This window comes from Bos taurus, chromosome 6 (genome assembly GCF_002263795.3).
Source record: "Bos taurus isolate L1 Dominette 01449 registration number 42190680 breed Hereford chromosome 6, ARS-UCD2.0, whole genome shotgun sequence".
Classification (NCBI taxonomy): domain Eukaryota; kingdom Metazoa; phylum Chordata; class Mammalia; order Artiodactyla; family Bovidae; genus Bos; species Bos taurus.
Window position 1 is genome coordinate 40,026,865 of NC_037333.1, and position 19,285 is coordinate 40,046,149.

The following is a 19,285-nucleotide window of genomic DNA, read 5'->3' on the forward strand; positions in this document are numbered from 1 at the left end:
CATCTGCCTGCAGTGTAGGAGATGCAGGAGACGTGGCTCCATCCCTGGGTTGGGAAGATGCCCTGGAGGAGGAAATGGCAACCCATTCCAGTATCTTGCCTGGAAAATCCCATGGACAGAGGAGCCTGGCAGGCTACAGTCTATGGTGTCACAAAGAGTAAGGCACGACTGAACACACACACACACACACACACACACACACACACACACTCTCACTCACTCACACAGTCTCTGAAGCAGTCTTTGTTTTGTTCTAGGAGAAGTGGAAAAAGAAAACAAATGATGAGAAAACATTGAATTGACAGAAGCACAACATAAAATCACTATCGGTTTTCAAGGAGTGCTCTAGATTTAAATTTGCTTGAACTCAGTTTTTTCCCTCCTCACTTCTTATTATTTTTTTAATTATTATTTTATTTTTTACTTTACAATATTGTATTGGTTTTGCCATACATCAACATGAATCTGCCACGGGTGTACATGTGTTCCCCATCCTGAACCCCCCTCCCACCTCCCTCCCCATACCATCCCTCTGGGTCATCCCAGTGCACCAGCCCCAAGCTTCCTGTATCCTTCATCGAACGTGTACTGGCGATTCATTTCTTATGTGATATTATATATGTTTTAATGCCTTTCTCCCAAATAATACCCCCCTCCCTCTCCCACAGGGTCCAAAAGACTGTTCTATACATCTGTGTCTCTTTTGCTGTCTCGCATACAGGGTTGTCGTTACCATCTTTGTAAATTCTATATATATGCGTTAGTATACTGTATTGGTGTTTTTATTTCTGGCTTACTTAACTTTGTATAATAGGCTCCAGTTTCATCCACCTCATTAGAACTGATTCAAATGTATTCTTTTTAATGGCTGAAACGTCTTTGTCTAGCATCTCTCTCCACAGAGTCGGACATGACTGAAGTGACTTAGCAGCAGCAGTAGCAGCATCTCTCTTACCTTCTCTTAGCTTAGTAGCCTCCTTTGAGTACTGTTTCTGGCATTAAGGCTTTTAAATATGTATTCTTAATTCAATGTAATTAAGCAAAGGAAGGAAGTCAGTCTGAATCAATGACAAGCTGGAGAAACAAGCGATTTTTAAGGAAATGAAATTTTATTACTCTTAGGGATATACTGAAGCTATTGAAAACAGTTCACTTAGGACATTAATGGCTACATTAACACCTACATAAGCGTATCTTACAAACTCACTGTTTGGAATAAAACATATGTACTTTTCTTTTTTCTAAGGACTTTTACTCTTTAAATAGACTAACGTTTGTTTCTACAGATTGCTTAGCGAACCTTTTTTTTCTTAATTTGAACATTGCAGATATTGAGATATAAATGCAAATCTCAGTTGTTTAAAACTTGGTGCTCATGAGGTCAAAACCACACACTAAATCTCTATATCAGCCAGTTCTCTCTATTGTGTGGTCGCAACTGTGTGAGCGACCAGCTCTGGTCATAAGCACTGGGGGAGAGGCTGTCGATGAATTTGTCCAGTATGCCTTCGCTTAATTGGAAAATGGCTCTGTTTCATCAACCACACACCCGTGGTCAGTAGCTTCACCTTTCTTCGTGAGCATCGGTTATTTTGAATTTTAAAGATAATTTTAGTACCTTCATTGTTACTTTAATACTTTATTTATTTGCTGTTTCAGCTTTCTGCTATGTGGTAGCGTTATTTAAAATTTCCTCTTTTCGATGACGTTTCTTGCATTGTGTATTTATATCCTACTTGTTAAGGCTAATAATACTATATGAGCTTATAGAATTGCGTCTGAACTCTGAAGGGAAAATAATGATCCATTTCATGAGATGAGTAATTTTTACAAACTCTCCTTTCAGCTCAAAGAGTGCTTTTTGTTCCCTTGATTAAAATGTATTTCCAGATTAAATTAAAATGCAAATATAGATGGTCTGTGTTTATGGTTATAATAGAATTATTTAAAGAAGGTTTTAAATCAGTGTGCTGTTAATATTTCATGCAAGAACTGTGGGTTTTATTGTTGGGCTGGTACTGCCATGTTCCATTTTCAAGATTACTTAAAGTGCTATGAAAACTTAATCATACTGCCCTGGTTTTATCAGTTTTGCCCAGTCTTCTCTAGGATGTTAAAAGGAACTATTTTCCTGTATACTTCTTAAGTTATATCGGTGGTGTTGGGGAAATATCAAGTACTATTTCTTTAGAACCCTTTAAAATTGAGTTATGAACAATTTACTGTTTGTTTTAAAGAAATATTTTATTACACAGAAGTGAATCAACTTTTAAATTTAAGAGAACCATATTTAATAATTTATTATGAATTAAAGATCTGAAAAGTTACTTCAAGAGACTATTTTGTCCAAATTTTTAATTTCTATTAGAAATATGAAATATTTGTATTAGAAATTGCATCTAATGCTATTAATTTAATTATAATGATTTAGTGTTTCTTTAGCTTTCTTTTTTGGAAAGTGACATCACTTCTCAATAATTATTAAAATAACTCTTAAATCATATTTATAACTTGATCTTTTATCCCTTGTCTTTTTTAGTGACCTCAGTGAAAACCAGATTCAGGCAATTCCAAGGAAAGCTTTTCGTGGGGCAGTTGATATTAAAAATCTGTAAGTATTTTTTCTAATTGATACTGTTGTTTTTAAAGTTATCCATTTTCCAAATTTAATTCATATTAAATAAAGTGTCAGAAAAGAAATGGTGAAAGCTTATGCATTTTATGCTTCCTTAGGAGAACTTGTAACAATAAGTTTTGAATCATTTTTACATGTTATCTGAAGGAAGTCTCGTTTAGAAGATGTCTTGAAACTGAAGTTATCAAATAACAACCACAGTTGTTATCACAAGGTTCTTCAAACCTTGTGGTTAACCTTGTGAAGTCTAAAGAAATGATTTTATTAAAAGGCATTTATAATGTATTTTCTTCCCTCTTACTATGAGCTTATTTCAATAGTACCTTTTTCACTTGTTATTGGTGTTTATTGGAAATGCAGACTATTTTTTTCTGGAAAGAGTAGATAATATTTTCTTGTTAGAGATACCTGTGGCCTAGAGCTACAGCTTTTTAAAATAGCTTTTAGATCACCATTTTTATTAAATTCTGAAGTGTGAGAATGAGAAAAGTGTCTTTCAATTTGTGTGAATACTTTACTTAGATTTTCCCTTTTATCTTTATGAAAGAATGTATGTATAGCCTTCTTTAAAAAGCAAAGTAAAAGAAACCTCTGTATTTTTCCTTGTTAAATCTTTAATCTAGTGTCTTGTGTAGATGTGTTGTTTTGTAAGTGCACATAGCTCTTTACATATCAGATCTAAGATTACAGTGGCAACCCTAACATTATGGATATGTATCTTAATAAATTTTAAAGTATCATATTAATCTTTTAAAACGATGGGTTTTGACTGACTATGAAACTAGGATGTAAAGTGTTTTCTTTAGCTTCTACGTTAGTTTGGAATGTAAAGGGAAAAGCCCCTGTGTGCTGAGATTAACTATCAGGAATTCAGTGTTTCTTACCTTTGTAATAAACGGGGCAGAAACTCTTTCAAGAATTAACTTACTTTCAGAATTCTCCATGGTGGAATCCAACATTTCTCAAGTAGTGAATGTGAGACAGATGTTTTCCTTCGTCAAAGAAGACGACTGTTTATAAAGCTATAAGCTATGGCCTCTATGTCTTCTTTTCAATGTAAATGGTTTTTGTTTTATTTATTTATTTTTTGTAGTTCTATTTTTAGTTTTTTTTTTAATTTTTATTTTATTTTTAAACTTTACATAATTGTATTAGTTTTGCCAAATATCAAAATGAATCCGCCACAGGTATACATGTGTTCCCCATCCTGAACCCTCCTCCCTCCTCCCTCCCCATACCACCCCTCTGGGTCGTCCCAGTGCACTAGCCCCAAGCATCCAGTATCATGAATCAAACCTGGACTGGCATCTCGTTTCATACATGATATTTTACATGTTTCAATGCCATTCTCCCAAATCTTCCTACCCTTTCCCTCTCCCACAGAGTCCATAAGACTGTTCTATAAACACCAATACCGTATACTAACGCATATATATGGAATTTAGAAAGATGGTAACAATAACCCTGTGTACGAGACAGCAAAAGAGACACTGATGTATAGAACAGTCTTATGGTTTTTGTTTTAAATTTGTACTTTCTAAGTGTACAGGTAGAGATAGAAAAATATAAACCTCTAAATATATAGCACCATCAAAATCCTGGCCATTTACATGTTAAAGAGATTTTATTTGCTTAGATTTAATCTCTAATGAATACTGGGGGAAATCTTCAAGTAGATTCAGAGATATAGGGTGTTCAAAACTGCCTCTGTATATTATCTCTTGTCAGAACAACATAAAGATTCCTATGTAGCACCTACTAAAGTTGTCTATATGTCTCTGTGAAAGGACAGTAATGGCCAAAGCTGACCACCCTTTGGGAATGCCTCTTGCAGTCTTTTAACAGTACTCTCTCTAAAGCCTGAAAACAGGTGGCTTTTAATCTTAGTAACGATATTTAGGGAATCCAAGTCTGCAAGTAATCCTTCTCTCATGTTTAAGGATGCATTTGGGAGTGAGCTACCAGTCATGGTGGAATTCTTCCTTAATTCCTCTTTGTTTCTTCTTTAAAAATGCAATTCTAAAAGTTTAGAGATAAAAAGAAAAGTGAGATACTGACCAATGTACTTTGAGGAATGCATCATTGATTTGGTGGGATTTGGAAAATATTTTCCCCCACTATATCATTTCCCCTTTTCCAGTTTAAACACAATTATTTAAAAACCATGAGATAAGCCTAGGACTGGAGTCTCAGAATATTTTGCTATTTTTGTTTGTTTGTTTTGTAAACATGACAATTCATTAAACTTCACTGAGCCTTAATTTTTACTTTTATGAAATCAATATAATAATTGCTTGCACTTGTGATTATTAGAGAAAAAAGGTACTGAGGAGAGAGAAAATTAGAATATGGACTAATCTGCAATATTAGTTAGAAATCAGATAGACCATGGGCCAATTAGACATTAAGCTGCAAAGTAGAAAAAATATACATATATGTGTGTGTGTATATATATATATATATATATATATATATATATGTGTGTATATATATATATATCTCAGAAGGTACTAAATCTATGCAAGACCCTGATTTAAATTGTGAAGTGCCACAGATACTGAGGAAAGAAAGAGATAAAGGTGTTGCTTGAGGTTATCAGGGAATACTTTAGAAAAGAATTACTGGAAAGAAAATATACAGAAATCTTCGAGGAGTTTGGTTCATACTGTATATTGGTCAATAAAAGCAGATTGAGAAAGTAAGAATTTATTAAGACCTATTCAAAGCCTGAATTCTGGGTTTTGAAGAGATTGGCAGATAAAATTAAAGTGCAATGAAATGTGTGTGTGCATGTGTGATGGAAGGAATATGTCTGTATCTTTAAGGTGAACCAGTACTAATTCGGAATAGCAGCGCTAGCAGAAAGCATAGCAATCCGAATATGGAGAAAGCTGGGTAGAATGGCATCCAAATGACTTTGTTTTCGGAGATTTCTTTTCTTATGGAGGAAAGGGGGCTTAAGAAACTATGTGGACGCTGAATGATGATGGTCAAAGAACAATTTATTCCTGCTACTCTCACTGGCTTCCATGTAAAAGTGTGAAAGACCATGGAAACAACCTTGAAACACCTTAATGCATTTATAGGTTTAGTTAATTAAAAAGGATCATACTTAAAATTTTCTAAAATTTTATAGTTAATTAAACAATAGATCAAAGTACATTATTCAAAGAAATTAAGTTTCATGGGACTCTGTCTGAAGTTTAGTTTTATCATTAAAAGTTAAGAAAAGTATTTAGTAAAATATATTAGCACTGAGAGTAAATTTTAATTCATATTGTCATTAAAAGGGTAAATGTAGGTCATCAAGTAATGACTCAGTTAAAGTCCATAAGTATTGACATTATTATTATTATTATGAATATTCAGTGTGGGAAGTGAAAGTGAAAGTCGCTCAGTCGTGTCTGACTCTTTATGACCCCATGGAATTCTCCAGGCCAGAATACTGGAGTGGGTAGCCTCTCCCTTCTCCAGGGGATCTCCCAAACCAGGGATCGAACCCAGGTCTCCAGCATTGCAGGCAGATTCTTTACCAGCTAAGCCACCAGGGAAGCCCAAAAATACTGGAAAGGGAAGCCTATCCTTTCTCCAGCGGATCTTCCTGACCCAGGGAAACAAAACGGGGTCTCCCACATTGCGGGCAGATTCTTTACCAGCTGAGCCACAAGGGAAGCCCATTCAGTGTGGGAAGGAGAGGCATAATGCTCTGTCCTGTATATCATGCCAGTGTTCATTTACAGTTTGGACAAGCCTTCCTGGTCCCATGATGGCTAGTATTCAAGTCTTTCAGAGATAAAAGAGAAAACAGAGGCTTTACAGAAGAAATATGTGCTTTAGTTGCATCAGGATAATATTTTGTGTAGTGTTAGTTGCTCAGTCATGTCTGACTCTCTGCAACCCCACAGACTGTAGCCCACGAGTCTCCTGTGTCCTTGGGATTCTCCAGGCAAGAATAGTGGAGTGGATTGCCATTCCCTTCTCCAGAGGATCTTCCCAGCCCAGGGATTGAACCCTGGTCTCCTGCATTTCAGGCAAACCCTTTACCATTTGAGCTACAGAGAAGACCTTGATATTTTGTATAGCACTGTCTAAAATATTGGTCTAATGCACTGTACTGGGTTTATTGGAGTTACCACATATTCAGGCAGGCTTTATTCTGAGTAAATTCCAGGTATCAGAAGATTTTCACTGGAAGCACTCGCTTTAATCTTGCGGATTGGCTAAATAGGCTCAAGGCAACATTCTGACAATATGAAATTGATGCTGTGGAAATTTTGCAAATTAGCAGATCTTATTCCTTTTCCTTCAGGCAAGCCACAGTAAAACTATTCTAGACAGATGGACATTTATCTTGCTGTTAAATATCTCCAGGGAGGACATCCCATAACTTTTTTGCTTACCTCTATTAATTTCCAAACTGGATTAAAACCCTTTATATTTTATGTTGTTACCCAATTTTCTCCATCTGCTACTTAAACCAGTTTTTTTTTTCCCCCAGCATTTGAGACAGTGAGATCTGAGAATAACAAGATCATATCAAAATATCAACTATCTAATAGTGTTTATAGTAGTCACTGGCAGCCAATTTATATAGGATTTACATCTGTGTTTTTGAACTCTCCAATCAAGTGTGAATGAAAGTACTGATACTGTATCATTACCAAATGATGCCTTACCGAAGTGATAATCACTGTTTATGTTATTTTTCTTGATAAATTTGTGTATATATTTAATATATGTAACACTGACTAATAAAGTCTTGGCTATCTCCTGATCAGTTTCTGAACGAAGACATGTTACATTGTGGCACTGTTTTGTTTACAAGTATATTTCAATTGAATGATTGAAATATACTTTTCCTTTTAATTGAATGATTTAGGAGAATATTCAAATTAAATTTTTCTTTATCGCTAAGACTTGCAAGCTTATTCTCTAAGTATGCATTTAATGAGTTCAAAAATTTTCCAAGAGTCTCTTGTTCTTATGTGAAATAATTCCTACTCATGTTATCCCAAGATTTAAACAAAAAACACCAATTTATGAACTTAAAATTCAAATTGTTGACAATAGTTATTAAGATTGCAAAAGTGAAAGTGTTAGCCACTCAGTCGTGTCTGACTCTTTGTGACCCCATGGACTGTAGCCCACCAGGTTCCTCTGTCCATGGAATTCTCTAAGCAAGAATACTGGAATTCCCTTCTCCAGGGGATGTTCTCAACCCAGGGATCAAACCTGGGTCTCCTGCGTTGCAGGACCTGAATACTTAAAATAGTTAAATTCCAACAAGCATTATTTTAGATAGTATCTTTAAAGTACATCATATCTGTTTTTTATTCTTCTTTCATGTTGCAGTATATCTTCAAAATGTACTCTGTATTCCAAACTTTACTATTTGTAAATGAATACAGTCATTTTCTATCTGCTTGCATCATACAAATTCTAGTAAATTTTCATCTGTTATCAACTGTACTCCCTCTTTCTATTAAAACTATTCATAGGTTAAAATAGGTGAGGGGAAAATATTTATATGTTTTACTATATATTGATTTAAAGACAAGAATTTAAGTTAAAAGATGATTTAACTTGGTTCTCTTTGAGTAAGTCATGGTGTCATTTGGGAAACAAGAATGCATGACTGGCTTTTTAAGAAACAAAACTATTTGGGATGCACTGATTATTAGTGATAAGATTTGGCAAATAGGAAAAAGAAGGTTAATCTAAATGTTGTTACACACTATTATATTATTTAGAAATTTTTTTCTGAAACTCTATCATCTTCAATTTATTTTATTGATGGATGATCATTTAAAACCCATAGGAGGAAAATTCACAGTTGTATAGTAAATCACAGGAAGACATATATTTTGTTTTTTTGCCCACCCTTCCCAATTTTTAAATATCAATCTACTCTTCTCCTTTCCTCTCTCATCTTCATGTTGTTGTTGCTTAGTCAGTAAGTCATGTCCGACTCTTTTGCAACCCCATGGACAGTAGCCTGCCAGGCTCCACTGTCCTTGGGATTTCCTAGGCAAGAATACTGGAGTGGGTTGCCATTTCCTTCTCCAAGGGATCTTCCCCATCCAGAGATCAAGTTTGCATCTCCTCCATTGGCGGGCTGATTCTTTACCACTGAGCCACCAGGAGAGCCTCATACTTCATGATAATAAAGGAACAAGGGTTGTCCACATAATAGAGAATCAATATGTAACAATCAGAAAGTGAAAGTGTTAGTCGCTTTGTCATGCCCAACTCTTTGCAGCCCCCGTGGACTGGAGCCCACCAAGCTCCTCTGTCCATGGGATTTCCCAGGCAAAAATACTGGAGTGGGTTGCCATTCCCTTCTATTCTTTCCTGGCCCAGGAATAGAACCCAGGTCTCCTGCATTGCAAGTGTTTACTGTCTGAGCCAACAGGGAAGCCCTAACAATCAAAGAGTGTGTTATATATTTTACCATTCAAATGCAAGACTTACCTTATCTTTGACCTGTAAGTTAAATCATATTTACAGGATGTTGACCATAATCAAAAAGAAGATCCATTTGTATAAAGTTAAAATTGTGATTTTTATTGCTCTCAGCTCCTTCCTAGAGTGTTTTCAGTGAGCCTGAGACTGGAGAGACTTTGAAGGGGAGATTGATTTCTCATTCAAGGGGCCTGTCATCCTTAGTTTTAGAATAAATACCACACATGGTTCTTAGGCATAGAACCTTCCTAATGTATCTGTGGAGATGATTCTTCATTATATAGATAGCAAATGAGATTGATTTTTATGATATGAGGACTAGAGCACCTCTTAACATCTATTTTAAGTCTTCCCTTTGTAGCTCAGCTGGTAAAGATTTCACCCGCAATACGGGAGACCTGGATTCCATCCCTGGGTTGGGAAAATCCTCTGGAGAAGAAAAGGCTACCCATTCCAGTATTCTGGCCTGGAGAATTCCATGGACTGTGTAGTCCACAGGATTGAAAAGAATTGGACACAACTAAGTGACTTTCATGAACATCTAGATTGCTGCCTATGGTCATAAGGGATAACCTGTAACACAGTTATCTGGGTTCTAAAATTTAAAGTGTATCAGGAACTCGGCAGACGCCATAGTCAGGACCATGGGAACTGTCCACGGTCCTGTAAATTGCCTGCTTTGTACTCACTGTAAAAAAGTACACTGATTTGTGATAATCCCCAGTAACTATGGGCAAGTTTGTTACCAGTAACCTCTCCAGCTTTGCATTTTGCTCGGTCTCCAGGTGCCTTAGCACTCTTTTTATTGATAGCATTTTCTCATGTAGATGAATCTATATAGCATATCTTCATAATCATTTTCCAAACCAAAACAAAAAATACAAGAAATTTTGATTGAAGAGTTGGGAATCTGATTCACATATGTATAAAGTAGCCATTGTCATGATCTTTCAGTGGTTGCATGTTGTTCTTGAGACAGAATAGATCTTTCTGTTTTTTGCTTCCCCAACCCTGGACAGCCAGCCATACTTTTCTCCCTCTGAACAATTACAATAACCTGCTAATTGAGTTTTGATCTCCAGTCTATATTCTCATTAGGGAATTTCAATGTTCCAGCCAAATTTTGTTTACATAAAACATTGTTTTTCATCCCATCTCTTCCTGGTTGAAAATCATTCCACTTATTAAAACAAAAACAAAACGCTTTGCTGTAGGCATCATGGTAAAGCCTTGGGAATTTAATGGAATATTGTCCACAATAGTTCTACAGGGTCTATAGGAATATAGGCTATTCTCTGAGAGAACAGTGAGTTTTACCCAATGGAATTGCATCTAGTCTCTTTAGATATTCATAATGGTCCCAAAATTCGGAGACCTGTGCAGGCTCACAGCCCCCTCTCCCACTGAATCTGTGCACAAGTTCTTTGCTCAAATCAGAATGATCTCTGTCTTGCAGACATTTACTCGGAACATTATAGAGCCTCGGCTCACAACTGTTCTTTGAACCAGTCTCCTCCATAGGGAATACCCACTTTTATTTCTGTCTTACTGGATTCTACCCATTTTTTAGGGATTAAGGGATTTTTTCTTCTCCCTCACACTATTATTTTCGCCTAGGGCAATCTCTTCCTTCTCTGAAATTCTGTAATATTCTTCTTCTGCTGACTTCTTCCTTGAAAATTTGCCTTTAGAAATTCAGCCTAAACCTCTATTTGCAGAATGAATAGCTACTGAATCTCTCTTCCTAGCCACCTGTGTCTAATGAGGGCTTCAACAATACATAGATTTAAAGTTGAATCGAGGTTTCACTAAACATTTACTACTTGTTTTGCATAACTTTAACTTCTGTGGGCCTTCTTTTCTTATCTGTAAAATCAAAATAACGATAATACCTACCTTTTCAAGTAATTGTGAGGAATAATACGATGGGAGTGTCTAAAGACCCTGCTGTTTAATGTGCGTTCAATAAATGCTAGCAGTTATTATTGTCAGTTTCTATTTTGACCTCCCTGATTAGTTTATTTAGATTTACCAGAACTGGAAGGTCAGTTTAGTTGTCTTTCCTCCAGTGTGTATTATCATGTCTCTTAGAGCTACCTTGAACTTCCTCCTAATAAATTAACAAATGGATATAACTTTATACTATGGCTTATTCCAATAAAAGCTGAGATTCTCTCTTCCTGTGAGGAAAACAAAGTGTTACTTGAAACATTGCAAAAGGGTTAAATTCTCAAATAATGTAAGTAATTTAAGATTTTTCAGAAAGTTCTTTCCTTGGTTTTTTTCTTCACTAATGCCCAGGCTAACACAGTTGTGCTTTCATGCCGAGGTAAATGATATAGTTGCAGAAACTTCTCTTTAGGATGGATTAATTTAAATTTGTCTCAAGCCCTCTGCATATTATAACTTATATCTTGGATTACTTGTTTCACAATCATTATTGGCATAAGATTTGTATATTTAGACACTCATATTTACCTGAACTTGATACATACAAGGGAAGAAATAGAACAGATTCTGCCCATATCCTTACCAGCATTTTTTTCTTTTTCTCCCATTACATTTATGTTTTATAAGGTTAGCGAAATGTTGTTATTCTCTCATACTGATTCTAATCACTTTGATGTGTTTTAAGTCAACTAAATTCTTGGAGTTTGTCATCTTGCAGTAGTGAGTTGAATATGAATGAAACTTTCTCATACCTAAAAAACCCTGGCAAAATTGGAACCTAGTCATAACAATTTTGTTGACACTCTGTACAGACTCTGCCTGGCTTAGAAATTATTAAAGATTTTTTATGTTCACTATTGTTTCAGAGGTAAGTATATTTTACGGTGTTCTAATTTTTACAAAAAGAAAATCAATTTATAATAAGATCTTATTACTTGGACACTGCACTGAAATATGAATTTTCTATGGATAAGGACAAAACCAACTAAAGTTAATGCAGGAAGATGTGTTTTGTATGTGTAATTCAAACAGTATGGTATATAGATTTTTAACAATGAAAACAGGAAATCCTAGGGAAAAAAGCAACAGAATACAGTGTCTCCAGTTATGTTTTAAGATGCCAAGTAAGCAAATGTACAAACTTTTTGTCATTTAATATACCTCTTTGTTAAAATTTATATCTAGCAAAATTATATATTATTTTTCATACCAAAAATTAATCAAAATCTGAAACTAGGCTAAATTATTTTTAGTCTTAAAGAAAAGCAGATCAGCTTTAGAAATTTTATGTGAGAGAAGCATAGAGTGATCACTTGATAAACGTGTGCTGCATTGTCGAATGCATTGCTAGAAAAAATTAAATAAGCAGTCTAGAGTTATTCTAGAGTATCAGAAGACGAATAGTTACCATTAAAAATAGAATCATAGAGTGTTAATGCTGAGAGAAATCTGAAAACTCCAGGAGATGGTGAGGGACAAGGAAGACTAGCATGCTGCAGTCCACAGGGTTGCGAAGAGTTGGACATGACTTCGTGACTGAAAAACAGTATGTTTTTAACAACATCATTTTCATGAAATTAAAGATAAAACCGCTGCTTCAAACCACACACATACAAACTAGGACAGTGATGGATCCAGAAGGAGGGGGGATTTGGAATTTGAACAGAAGCAAAGAGGAGGGTTGGAGGTAGAAAATAAGGAGGAGAAGACTCAGCAGCCTGGATGAGAATATGCAAGTTAGAAGTCTAAAGGAAACCACCAGTGGTCCTATCCATACCATTCTTTCTCCCAGGAAAATGAGAAAAGTGCTAGCTCGCTTTTCCCTGGAAAGTAGGCCATGTTAGAAAAGGACCCTTGAGCTGTGAGAGACACCCAGTACTCTTATCATCCATAGATCAACAACGTTACCTTATGTCTGGATAAATAGCTATAACATTACTTCTTGGAAAAGTGAAAAAGTTTTCCTCTTATTAATTATTTAATTTCGAACAATTCAATGGCATAGTGTGTAATCACATCTAAATGTGTCACTAAACTTGTGGCTGACCACATCCTTTCCTGTTTATAGAAAGCAGAAATGCCCAGGGTTTAAAAGGTGGTGAAGGAAGTGAATAGCGTGAGAGAAACAAGGTGCAGAAAAATAGTCCAGAAACTCTGAAATAAATTACACTTTTGTGTAGCTTTGACACTGTTTATCTTGAACCATATGCAGATAAACAGAGATTTGTGCAGAGATTTTTCTCATGAGCAATCATATGAGTACAGTACTTTGCATAAACGTAACTTTGACTATTAAAAAAATCTATTGTTGATGAAAAAATTGTCTGCTTTGATTTTCATTATCCTTTCAAATGAGTAATGTTTTCATAAAATACCTTTTTTGACCCGAGACATGACAGCATCCAGGAATCTTTTAGGGAAGAATTTGGTCATATAAGAACCGAATATCTGTAATGTTTTAGTGCCAATAAGGGCTTAGACTTCTGTTAAGAATCAGAAGAAGCATATAATCAGGAGCAATGTTAAAGAGGGATGAAATTAGGAAAGTTTCCACCAGCGTCTCAACTTCTGGTGGTATATAGAAAGTAATCTGCCTTTCAGTACTTGTAGGACAAGATTTGCTTGAGTGCTTTCTGGCAAGCTAGGGCTTCCCCTTTGTGTATAGTATGCATGATTTAAAAGAAGCTGTGTCAGCACTGATTTATACATTGACAGCTAAGGATAATAAGGTATGGGCAAACATACAGCTCACCCTTTTACAGATTAACCTGGAGACTGCATTAGGCAAATTTGATAGCATTAAAAGATTTTGCCAATTTGTCTGGAAACAATTTCTCTTTTGTAGTGTGTCAAGGGTAACACTTCATGCCATTGTACTAATTTAAATGGCTTTGATAAATTGTTCAAGAGGTTAGAGAATAGTAGTGTAGATATATATTTAGCACTTTAAAATAAAAAAAAAAGGCTATTAACTTAATTGTTAAATGAATTTAATCTGTAAAAATCAAAAGTGCTCCAGAATGTAAGTGTTTTCTTGGAAACGCAGCAACCGTATTACATCATGAGTCTTTAAAAGTCTTCTTAGAAAATAAAATTATACGTCTGCATACTTCCTAATAAGCAGAGATGTCTTCGGCTGTTACAGTTGCATGAGTGGTAGCTGTTATTTGGGGAAAGCCTTAGTTTATACAGGCAATAAAATTGTATCTTCTCCAGGGCTCACCTTTTTTATATTGCACGTCTTAGATCACACAATTTGCATGGCATCAAGGTAGCCTCCTGTATGATTGTGTCCCCCAGAGACCTTCTTAAAAATGAGATGTATATTTCATGAGACATTCTCTATGTACATAATTTTTAAAGTAGGGAATTTGAAGAGGCCCTCTGAAAGTCACTGAATTAAATCGTTGCACCTTTATTCAATTGCCTTGTGAGAAAAACAGCTATTTCAAACAGTTCCCCTAAGAACAAACCTCAAATGTGAATTAGCCTTTTTGGTGAATCTTACACGTGAAATAATACAAAGATCCTAATCTTTGTATTAGGGTCATAGGCTTACCCTATTTATGTACCTCCCTTCCCAATGCATGCAAGGCTGACAACTCACCTATATCATCAACCATTTGGTTTCTATCTCAAGTGAAACATTAAAATACTTTTTCTTTATAAGAACAATAATATCACTAAAAACATCAGGCTACTAAATTTTAGATAAAAGCTGATTATTTGTTTAAGAAAAAAGAAGGCAGTGGGATTTAATACTTAGTTGTCTGTTTCAACCAAGTAAATTCCTTAGTATGAACAAGGAAATTTTAATTCCCCAAACAATCGGTAGGAGAAAGCAAACTGAAGTTTGAAACAGGCTTTATTTTCAATCTTTAAACATTAATAAGTGAATAATAACTGCTGGAGAAGATTTACTTATTTGAGTTTTGTGTTATTTAGAATGAATTAATACAGCTTTAAATGTTTGACTGCAGATATATGTAGAATTTTAATCTTGCTGCAGTATGTGTTTCTTCGTGTTTAGGGCCGAAATCAGTGTCTTTGAGAAAAGAAATTTTTTTTTTTTTTTTAGTTTTCTAAAAAGTTAGTTTCTGGAGAGTGGTATAATTTGAGAAGCTCTTTAACTGAAAAGTCTGTAATATTTACAGTGCTGTGGATTCACCATTAATGATAGTGCAAATTATGGAAACAGTGAAGCTTAATATGAAACAACTGGTCGCTTTGTAAAGTATATGCCTAGTTGGGAATAGCAAGGAGATAGATGGGGTGTCATTTCTCTTTCTTGATTTGAAGTTCTTGAAGGAAAGCTGCTTTTAAAAGAAGGAAACCTAAAAGTAGTCTTGCTCGTTCTTGCCAAGGATAGTGAAATTAACATGCAGCTGGGCTTCTCTGATAAATGGATTCTGTTAGGTCACTGAGGGGTGCATGTGACATTAAGTGATTTACAGTCCTTTACCTTAATGAAATTGTTTCAGCAAGATGACGCTGAAAGCTCTTAATGGATAGCTTTTCTTGATGTAATGAAATTGCATTCCTATGGCATTTAATATAAGGTGCAGTTATTATTTACTGGCGCTTTCTGAGGGCTGCTATTTGCACAGACAGTTCAGAACAAAAAGAGATTTCAGTGGCGGCACCGAGGCCAGAATGGCTTGTGACATTCTTCTGCAGATGAGTGGATTTGTGAGAGCATTTTGGTTGTTGCGGCTAGGGCTTGAGAGACCCTTCAGGAGACTTCGTTTCACCTAACCCTGCTAGTGTCCAGTCTTTTACATATTCTTCTAATCTGTTTAACAGGCAACTGGATTACAACCACATCAGCTGTATTGAAGATGGGGCATTCAGGGCTCTCCGGGACCTGGAAGTGCTGTAAGTACCCCTTATTTCTCTTACTCTTTTAACCAGAGCTTTGTGTTTAGGGAGTGCTAATGTGGATGCTTATCTGTTAGCTTGAAATCTTGTGTCAGAATGGTTGCTGAAAGAGAAAGCCCTTAAATAACTCAGAGCAAATGCAGAGAAGAGTGGAAATGTATGGGTGCAAAACCTTGTATATCATATCTGTATGCTTAGGTAGAATTGTCTAATTTTGGAAACACACTCACATGTTCACACGTATTGTCTTTTAAGTGTTTCTCCTTGTGGTAAAACAGGCTCATATACAGGATTTGTAAGAATTCCCAGAATTGCTATATATATAGATAGCATCGGTTGTACAGGAAAAATTACAAAAAATAAAAAATAAACCTTAAGAGCTGATATGTTGGTATATTTTAGTTGCTGTGCGATGGAAAGACATTTCTCATTTTAAAATATCATTTTAACTAGATAGCTTACCATCTTTGTAAGGTTATTTTAAAATGTACTTTCTAAATTTAATAAGCCGCCTATTAGGTCCATTTTAAAGTCTACTGACTTCATAAAGTACCACACACAGATTTGAATTATAAATGGCATTTTCTGTCCTTCCTTGCTGGATAGACATTGCTGAAAAATTGATTAGAGGCAACTGAATAATCTCTACAGATATTTGACATTGTAAAAATAATTTTAATGACATTGTTAATTATAATGAAAAATAATTTTAATGAAAACTAGTTCCTAAAGCTGCTTAAGCCGCCTATACACTTCTGAAAAATTTCCCCAAAGATTCACCTTTCTAACTTTTTAAGTATACTTACTAATTTCTCCCTCCAATAAAATATAGTTCTAAGATATAATTCTCCCCTGACTCAATTTATTCATCAGTCTGAATCTAAATTAAATGTGAAGAGGATTTGAATTTTTAGTTCATGTATTAAAAGTTACCAGAAATTGTGAAATTCTTCCAAAAAAAGATCCCATTGCTTTATAAATTGAGTTTGAAGAACAGAGTGTAATTCTGAATAAAGTTGATTGTTTCAACTAGGATGGCTTATTTTAACAATTTTTCTATATGGTTTTGGTGTTAATTGTCAATAAATGAAACTAATTTTAGCTGCATCACATACAGTTATTATTTTAAAAAAATTATATAAGAATGAGTTGATTGAAATAAAATGTTCTAAGGATATACACTATTTTCTAACCACGTGAGAAATGTTGATAAGAATCTACCTTATCCTAAAGGAATAAGAAATTTAAAGTGCTTATTATACAAACTGTAGTTATAAGTTCACTTTTAAAATTGTGTTCCAGAGCCATTTTTAATATAGGAAGTTCACTAGTGCTATTTCAAAGTCAAAATAACTGCGGTACAACTATGATTTCTTGATAGTGCTCTGACATCTGAACTATAGTCAATGTCACTAAACTCATATGTGAAGAGACGACCACATGTACTATTTAGTTGAATAGCGCAGATCAAATCAAAGAATTTGTTACTAATGGTAGCAAACACTTTATGAAAAATTTGCTAAATGTTTTGAATGAATTGAATATCATAAAATATTTCATTATTAAGCAAAAGAACTTAAATACTTATTAGATATAAAATAACTAATATATATGTAATATATTGAGGATATGTTGAGTGCTCTACATATATTTGAGAGAGAGAGAGGAAATAGCTGCTATGTGCCAAGTACTGTGGTCAGCACTGGAAACACTTTACCCACAAATACAATAACTCTTCATTTACTTTTTTGGTTCTAAACTAATATCATTGTTTTTAGAAGCAGTAAATTCAAGAAAACACTGTCACCTCATATATTTTGTTGGGTTTACAAAATATCTAAAAGATGACTTTTGTAAGATCCACTATCATGAAACATACCAAAGAATGATAAATATCTCATGGTTCATGGAGTCAAAATAAAAATTCAAAATGTTGGGAACTCTTTTGAGTACTTTAATATGTAGATCTCAAAAAAGCTAGCTAATGGTCAGAGTTTGTTTGTTAAAGAAAATAATTAAAATCAGCACGAAACAAGGAAATGTGAATTTTTATCAAAGAATTTTAATGTTTTGTGTTAAAATAGTATAAAGTCAAGCAGACATTCTTTTAACATATATTAATTTTTTAAATGCTTGTGATTGACCCAACCTTTAGAGAAAAAAATTAATGAAGAATTTAAGGCTTACTTGGATAGAGCAGTGGAAAGACTAAATACGTTAAGCCCTAATCTCCTAGTCTCTTGACAAGTAAATCAAAAGTTCACCCATCATAAACAGTTGGTCTGGGGCCTTTAAAATGTAGAGCTCCTGTTTTAAATACAGAGTTCAGAAAGTAGGTTACCCATTTTGATTGTTTCTATCATCCATGACTCTTTAAGAGATATCTTTTTATTATGTGGAAATAATGAAAGAGCATTAATTTGCACATCACCTTAAATTTCAGATTTCTAATGTTTTAGATCTTTAAAAATGTTAATTTGTGATTCATTTGTGAATGTATAGATATACTAAGGCCAAACAGGAGAAGATGGGCGTAAACACACTAGGCCACTGATGGAAATTCGTTTCATTAAAATATATATTAAGGGAGAGAGTGAATAAAGTTCAAGAAGGAAAAGCCAAGGTAGATGAAAGCAGGGAGACAGTTTATCACTTGTTTGTTCTTAATGAACTGACTTTTTATGGAAATTCTCATTGATAGGATTTAGAGTTTATTTTCCTAATAAGATACTATGTCAAAAGTAACACTGGAAACTAATTGTAGATCAGTATTTTATTTTCCTTGGACACGAGATTCAGAAATGACATATATCCCTTGACTTGCCAGGTTTATATGGTTTATTTATTTTTCTTTTCTATACAATAGACATAATTTAATTAAAACATAGTGGTCATATCCATCCAATATCAGACTCTCTGCCAAATCCTATGCTTAGCACTAGGGAATAAGAAGGAATAAATCAAGATCGAAGTCTGAGAGGGCCTAAATGATTACCAAGACTAACATTTCTTATTTATCCACCAGGATATCCTTTGTACATGAATATATTCTCATTACAAAGACAAAATCTTGAGGTTGAACATAGACTTTCATACAGGAAAAAGTGTTATACAAGTATAACTATACAAGTTTACTATACAAGTAAAGCAGTATATAAATTTGCATTATTTCATAATAGGAATTTATATAACACCTGCATGTTATTATACCTAATTAACACTTATTATTAATTTCAAAATAATTTCATTGGTTCCACATATTGTTCAGTTACCAGATATTAACATCAGTATTGCTTTGCCAGCATCATACGTGCTACATGCTAAGTCGCTTCAGTCGTGTCCGACTCTGTGCAACCCTTA

The 19,285-nt window shown here is 34.6% G+C and overlaps 1 protein-coding gene across 3 annotated transcripts in view; it reads left to right on the forward strand.

Moving 5' to 3' along the window:
* Window positions 1-19,285, forward strand: part of SLIT2 (slit guidance ligand 2) — a 406,423-nt gene that overhangs the window by 248,865 nt on the left and 138,273 nt on the right. For all 3 annotated transcript variants that reach the window (XM_005207790.5, XM_005207792.5, NM_001191516.2), the window contains exons 5-6: window positions 2,540-2,611; window positions 15,851-15,922. In XM_005207790.5, coding sequence (XP_005207847.1) covers window positions 2,540-2,611; window positions 15,851-15,922 — 144 coding nt within the window. The remainder of the gene's footprint in view (window positions 1-2,539; window positions 2,612-15,850; window positions 15,923-19,285) is intronic.